The sequence below is a fragment of the Labrus mixtus genome, chromosome 23, assembly GCF_963584025.1.
Source record: "Labrus mixtus chromosome 23, fLabMix1.1, whole genome shotgun sequence".
Classification (NCBI taxonomy): Eukaryota; Metazoa; Chordata; class Actinopteri; order Labriformes; family Labridae; genus Labrus; species Labrus mixtus.
In genome coordinates this window covers 20,678,693-20,686,192 of record NC_083634.1, presented here as the reverse complement: position 1 = coordinate 20,686,192, position 7,500 = coordinate 20,678,693, and the positions used below count along the sequence as shown (strand labels likewise).

The 7,500-nt window shown below is 42.7% G+C and overlaps 2 protein-coding genes across 3 annotated transcripts in view; both read left to right on the top strand.

The window, feature by feature from the left end:
• Nucleotides 1-4,258, top strand: part of LOC132958082 (ephrin type-B receptor 4b-like) — a 19,343-nt gene extending 15,085 nt beyond the window's left edge. For both annotated transcript variants that reach the window (XM_061030687.1, XM_061030688.1), the window contains exons 18-21: nucleotides 1-78; nucleotides 309-502; nucleotides 1,215-1,373; nucleotides 1,541-4,258. The exon at nucleotides 1-78 is cut by the window's left edge and continues 22 nt beyond it. In XM_061030687.1, the coding sequence (XP_060886670.1) occupies nucleotides 1-78; nucleotides 309-502; nucleotides 1,215-1,373; nucleotides 1,541-1,646 (537 nt within the window). In that variant the 3' untranslated portion in view covers nucleotides 1,647-4,258. The remainder of the gene's footprint in view (nucleotides 79-308; nucleotides 503-1,214; nucleotides 1,374-1,540) is intronic.
• Nucleotides 4,259-6,682: 2,424 nt separating this feature from the next.
• Nucleotides 6,683-7,500, top strand: part of LOC132958955 (histidine-rich glycoprotein-like) — a 14,495-nt gene continuing 13,677 nt past the window's right edge. The window contains exon 1 of the mRNA XM_061032032.1: nucleotides 6,683-6,740. Within this exon, the coding sequence (XP_060888015.1) occupies nucleotides 6,683-6,740 (58 nt within the window). The remainder of the gene's footprint in view (nucleotides 6,741-7,500) is intronic.

Below are 7,500 nucleotides of genomic sequence, written 5' to 3'. Positions count from 1 at the left end.
GCGTGGAGTTACGGCATCGTCATGTGGGAAGTGATGTCATACGGAGAGCGGCCATATTGGGACATGAGCAACCAGGACGTAAGAAAAACATGACACATAGTTTTAGTGGTTAATGTTCAAGATGTATTTAAGGAGAAAATGACGACTCACATTAGTAGTCATTCTATGCTTTTTCTGTCATGGTTTTAATCTGAGATCATTTTAGTCAGGATCATGTACACACTGACCTCCTGTTGTTTTAATCAAATAAATAGATTTACAAAACTGTTATCTAATATAAATGTCTCTCACCTGTCTCGCCCGCTCAGGTTATTAACGCCATAGAGCAGGACTACCGTTTGCCCCCACCCCCTGACTGCCCCTCCTCTCTGCATTCGCTCATGTTGGACTGCTGGCAGAAGGAACGAGCTAACCGGCCGAGGTTCTGTGATGTGGTCGCCTCGCTGGATAGGCTGATCCGAAACCCAGCTTCCCTGAAGGTGATGCACTCCGAGGGGCCGAGGTGAGTCTTGTTGATACATCTCATTAAGGAAAAGATGGAGGGAGGGAGGGCGTGATTGACAGGTGAGGAATGTCATGCACCAGCTGCTGGGGTTCAGAGGTCAGAGGTCATAGTCTGCAGCAGACACAAAGGCAATCACACACATGTTTGGTGTTTGTGTGTGTGCGTGTGTGAGTGTGTGTGTGCAGGGGGCCAGCTGTGTGATTGACAGATGTTTACACAGACTGAGCTGTTTACATAAGCAGGTGCAAAAAAGTTCACATTCCTGGATTAAAATTCAGAATGTAATAATATCCTGTCCGTCTGCGTGTCTGTCTGTTGTGTTGCATTCTTTTGCAAAGATTTGAATTGTCTAAAATTTGACAAATCCTGACTTCCAACTATTTATCTTGTGTAGTTATAGAGCATCTTTTTAGCTTATTGTTTTACTTACCATAACCTTACCCAAAAACAAAGGTCAGGTGTGTAATATCTGCGCCAAGATGAAGCCAGCTTCTTCTTAAAAAAACAAATCCAAACATGAGACATTTTTCAGACAGAGAGACGTGCACCAAACACTGCAAGTAGAGACAAGTCATCAAACTGTTTACACTGTAAACCTTCAGCTGATGTCACACTGGATGAACTGCTCGCCTGTCTCTGTTTACGTCTTTCAATCTTCCAGAATATAATTCTGTCTGCATGTCTGTCTGTGTGCCTGTCTGTCTCTCAGTCCGTCCCAGCCTCTGTTAGACCAGCGTGTCCCTCCTCCTCTCTCGGCCTGTGCTTCAGTCTCTGAGTGGCTTCGAGCAATAAAGATGGAGCGATACGAGCAGAGCTTCCTGCAGGCTGGCTTCAGCAGCCTGGACATCGTTTCCCAGCTCAACACAGAGTGAGTCTTACAAACATATACTGCACATGAAGATACATGCACTTTGTGTTAACACAGTTTCATCTGCAAGAAATGTGATACATACACATCGTCTTTCCTGGTAGATTAAATGTTACGCTGACATATTTTTCATGAATAGTAAACTCATCCTCTGTGTGTTTCCATAGAGACCTGCTCAGAGTGGGCGTGACCCTCGCTGGCCATCAAAAGAAAATCCTCTCCTCAATCCAGACGCTCAGGATACACAAAACCCCGCCCACCCTCCTTTACTGATCAATCACACTCCTGCCTTGTTCTCTGAGACCATAACACTAAGGATGAAGCTGAACCCCACTGGCGCTTGTAACTGTCCACTCAACTGTGATCAAACATGCCGTTTTAACCAATCAGGAACCATCAAGACTAGTGATGGTCAAAACATCAGGGGAATCTGTTCACTGTGAAATATGTTACATTCTGGTGGCACATAAACTCTCATAAACACAGAAGAAGAACCTCTCGGCTATTCATACTTTAAATTTTCAATTCAACTGCAATAAGACTCCGCCTTTCTTCTTGGTCTGACCAATCAGAACAAAGGATCTAGCTTTTAAGCACCTGGATGGTCAATACTCAGGACAGCCATCCACTGCTCAGGAAAACCTTCTTCTGCTTCACAAACTGAATGAGATTTAGCACAGCGAGGATGTAGGAGGGGATTTCTTGTGCTGATGTAGCTCAACAGATGCTCTCATTGGATGTGAGTTGCTGAAAAGGCCTCCGCTTTGCTCATCACTACGCACCACCCACTGCATTAAATCACATCTGAGATTGGTTCATAGCTTTGTCCACCTGACAGTGAAACCTGGATCAGCTGGTTATCTAAAGCGGATCAGGATGTACCTACACTACAGTGCAAACTCACTGAACCATGCAGAAACAGATCTCTGGGCAGGTTCAGGACTAAGCTCAGATTTCTGCTCGATTCTCCTGGAAATATGAAACGGAGTGGATGATTATTTGTTTTAATCGTGAACTTGTGTCAAACTGAACTGGATCAGCTGTTGGCCGGAACTCATGCTCGACTACGATTGCCAAACCTTGGGGACATTTCAGCAGGTGCAAAAGGATTTCTGTCTTAAATGAACGTGCCTGAGTGAACTTTCAGGATCGTGGATATCTCTTCATACTCCATCAGGAATATTCAGGATTTTAACCAAACATCATTGAGGATTTGTTGAGGATATTATAATGGATGTTGTGGAAAGCAGGGATAACCACACAGATATTCCGAAAAGACGGGTCGGTATGCTCAAGCAATGTGGGAATATCTTCCTGAGGGACATCAGGACCTTCTGAAGGGATTCATATTCTAATTTATCAACATGTTCTTCAAAAGTTTCAGTGTGGCACCCTCCATAATCTGTGAGGAATCTTCTGGAATCTCCTCAGAAAACAACATTTTGGGGAAATCTTCGGGTGTCTTTGAGATACCGTGTTTATTTGGTGCTCTTTTCACAACTTAATCAGAAAATATTTGAGGTTTAATGCAAACTCCTGAGATTCTCAAGGGGAAAGCGGTCTTTGGTAAACCTGGAAACTTTAAGGAAGATATCTAGAATACTTTCATCTCACTGAAGAACTCTCAAAAGGACAATGGTTTTCTTAAACTGTGACACCAACACATGGAGTGTTTCACCGTGATGAAAGTACCTGAGTGTATTTAATTGAGCTTTAGTACTCAATCATTCCCAAACAGACAGAACTGGTTTTAAACCTTTAACTGAAACTTCACTTGTCTTGAAGCATACAATACTTATCACTGAATACTACAAAACATGTCAAACAAAAGGCAGATGTTTGGTTGCCTCTAAATATTTCCTTTAGTTTCAACCTTCCTGATCAAAACCACTGCCAAGAAAGACGTCTGTTCCCCAAGGACTTCAATAATTCAAGCAGGTTGAAAACTTTGGATTGAAAGTCCGACATTAGTGTGTGACCTGTTCCACTTCGAGGAACATGAGGAACAAAAACGAACAAAGAAGAGAACTGTTGACAATTTTGTATTTTAGCACTTTTTATACCTGATATTTTATTGTGATCATGTTTTAAAGCTGAGCAGAAGATCAATGTTTCATATAAGACTCACATTTCAGGAGAAACTGTCATTGAATTTTTGTAAAGAAAATAAAAAAGATTGTCTTTTATTTCAAAGCTGTGTGAGACAGTGAGAGGATTTAAAGTTCAGGACCAAAGCTCAAGTCTGAAGTCGGTGTGTTGTTTATTCTGCCCACAGGAAGCAGTGTGATTGCTTTTTACTGCCCCAGATATCAGATCAACCCCCATCAAGTATTACCAAACAACATCTCACATGTTCTCTTATTCGGTTGAGAATCTCAGGGTTCTTATGATACCATATGATACATGGCCCACGATAACAATATTATCTCGATACAGTGATTATATAATTGATATATTGATGATACTTCACAATATCTGATGAGCAAAATGCTGTTTATAACGTGCAGAATGAATGTATCCATTCACTGCAATCTGGTGTCTGTTTCACCTCATATCTTCTGTTGCCATGAATTCAAGCCAAAATATTTTCAGAGCGCAATATTTTATTAAATAAAATATCCATATTTGGCAACAGGGATATGATTATCGTGATAAGCACATATCAGGACAACAAGATATTGCTGTAAGGATATTTTGTCCCACCCTTATTCTCCAACATCTGAAGACTTTTTTGTATCTGTTCAGTCAAGCGTTGTTACGATACCATCATTTAAAACTTCCTAGACGCCCTGATCACCTGCACAGTCTAAACTGAACAAAAACATTGGCAACATTTGGGTACGCCAACGTTGCTCAAAGCATTAAAGTTTTAACATTTTTGACAACCTTTGTTCGGTCTCTTTTGTCCGGCAGCAGAAAGCCGAACGAGCAATCTAACGTCACACGCAATGTTCAGACACTTAACCAAATGTTAAGTGTTGTATGTAAATAAGAAAACCAAAGCTGTTTAAATCACAATCACAATTACAAATGGGGATGGAGATTTGGAGTTCTGAGACCAGTTTGCCCTTTTGCTGTCAAACTGACCAATCAGAGCATAGATACCTCTTTACAACTCTGTAACATTTTCTTGCCTCAATATGTCGACTGTGACTGCAGAACCAAAGATCTGAGAGCCTAAATCTGTGTCATATGAAGCAAACCTGTGTTCATCTGCAGATTAGTGTCTAAACAAACTCTACCTACTTCTCATTGGTCCTCAGACCCGTCACCCAAAGCATCAACAAACCAATAACAGCACTACAGGGAGGCTTTCTACGGCAATGTCCAGCCTCTTTAATTTGCTTAGTACTGTTGCATGATGGGAGTTTTCACAGCTGGTCTTCACATTGAAGGCTGCTGTGATGTCATCGTTCTAGTCTCTGCTGATTGGATAGATTCAGGAGTTTTCGATAATGTGACCAACTGTTTTTTATCTTGAAGAAGAACTGTGAGATCCACCAGAGCCAGCCTGATCCGGTCTGGATTCTGTCTGATCCGGTCATGAATGAATGAAATATTATTGATTCTGATGACATCAATATTCAGGAGAATGTCTTCTGGGAGGGGGGGGGGGGGTCTCTGTCAGCCAATCACAATAAAGATGAACCATCCTGCCCAATGAGATGTCTGGTTTCAGTCTGTATGAAGAGATTATGGTGTTATATAAAACATTGTGTTGAAACTAACTAACCTGTACAACAGAATGAATTATAGAATGAACTGGTACCATTATGCAAACGTTAATTAATTTGAATTCTTCATGTCAAACTGTAGCAGGGAATGTGAGTCCAGACTCCATTGACAGAAACAATCATTTTAACTCAGGACACAGGAGTTGTTGATCTACTGCTGCCTCCATAGTGAGTGTCTTGGTGCTGTTTTGGGTTTTGGAAATGTGATGGATCCAGACTAACCATTTAAATCTCCAAACTCACACAATTACACAAACAGACTTAACAGATGTATGCAGCAGTAGACCGGCAACTCCTGTGATCTGTGAGGTCAGATCTCTGTTTGTGTCAATGTAGTGTGGTGTGTTTGTAGAGTGATGTCACAAAAAGGTCTCTCTCTGTAGGGATCCTTTCTGAAATGTTGTCAGGACAAAAACAAAACACTTTTAGTGGACCCACTTCTAACCATCATGTTTCAGACGTTTACCTGCTGCAGGATCAAATCATCCACACTGGAGACATTCAGAAACTCTTTGTACCTTTTAGTCCCATTAGACTTTAGATATGTAAAATATAAGCCAGGGTTGGAAACAAGAGAAGTGCTCTTCAAGTGTACGCTTGTTGAGTAAACGTTCTGTGTTTGCAGGCGATGATTCAAGAGGATCAAACAAACAGAACTCATTGGTGACAGAAACATGACGTGTCTGTTCAGTGTGACCTCTGATCTCCAGCCTGTGTGTGTGTTATCAGACAGGTAGTGAGGATGAGTGTGTCGGGAACACACAGCAGACCTGACACAGCTGAGAGGTTGTCATCCGTTGCCATGGAGACGTCCGCGAGTTGTGTTCACGGGTCAACTGTAAATTTTTATTTTTATTTTAAGTTTTATTGAATCCAAGTTTCTGAATGAACCTCAGAGAAATCATTAAATAAGTCTCAGAGCTCCCCAAAACTGAAATAGAGGGGTTTATAGGCATGAGCATGTAGAGCATGTCTATAAACCCCTCTATTTCAGCCCTGCTCAGAACAGGCCGTTTCTGTGTCTGTACCTTTAAATATGTAAATGAGCTGTGTCTGACCACGCCCCCTCTCTGGAAGGGCTTGGGTGTACTCGGTGCTTTCTCGCTCCATGTCCTATTGTTTACGGTGAGAAGGCAGACTCAGAGGGCAGAACAAACACCTAGCTGTGGGAATGTCACCCACCTGGGGGAGGGGCTACTGCCCTTTGTGATGTCATGAAGGGAACATCTCCAAATGGCCTGTTTGAGCACACATTTTCTGAAAAGTGGAGCAGGCAAATAAAATACGGGATACTATTATACTTAGGACAGAGAGTTAGAGACACATACTCTTTAAGGTTGATTTCAGTGTGTGTACATGTAGCAGATTTCTACACACTGGTTTTATTACTTTTACTGATGTACATGAATCCATCATGGCCGCTCCTCATCTCCACAACCAGTTTTTATTTTATAAAAACCAGCTGCTGACTTCAGATCAGTGTGTGTGTGTGTGTGTGTGTGTGTGTGTGTGTGTGTGTGTGTGAGATGTATAGGAAGGAACATTTCAACATGTTATTTCACTTTAATGAGCACAATGTTGGCAGAGAAGCGAAGAAACAGAAGGTTTGTGTTTCATCTGGGAGAGCTGACGAGTGTGTGGGTGTGTGTGTGTGTGTGTGTGTGTGTGTGTGTGTGTGTGTGTGGGTGTGTGTGTGTGTGTGTGTGTGTGAGTGTGTGTGTGTGTGTGTGTGTGTGTGTGTGTGTGTGAGTGTGTGTGTGTGTGTGTGTGTGTGTGTGTGTGTGTGTGAGTGTGTGTGGGTGTGTGTGTGTGTGTGTGTGTGTGTGTGTGAGTGTGTGTGAGTGTGTGTGTGTGTGTGTGTGTGTGTGAGTGTGTGTGAGTGTGTGTGTGTGTGTGTGTGTGTGTGTGTGTGAGTGTGTGTGTGTGTGTGTGTGTGTGTGTGTGTGTGTGTGAGTGTGTGTCTGTGTGTCTGGGTGAGTGATATGTTGGCCTGACTCCTGCTCTGTGTCTCTCTCTCCAGGACAATCAGAACTGACAGCTCTAAAGTGCCTCAATACGTGTGTGTGTGTGTGTGTGTGTGTGTGTGTGTGTGTGTGTGTGTGTGTGTGTGTGTGTGTGTGTGTGTGTGTGTGTGTGTGTGTGTGTGTGTGTGTGTGTGTGTGTGTGCGTCTGCCTGTGTGCGTGTGTGCGTGCATGCGTGTTAGACAGTCATACATGTGATTTTTCCACTCCGAGATTTTCCAGTTTCTTAAAACCTCCTGACCTCCGGCATACCAAAGAGAACCTGGAAACTCTGCAAGGACCTCGGAAGCCACCCTGGAGACCTCCTTAAGGACTCCTGGAAACTCCCCAAAAACCCTGAAATCTCCTCAAGTGTCCTGGGACCATTCAGC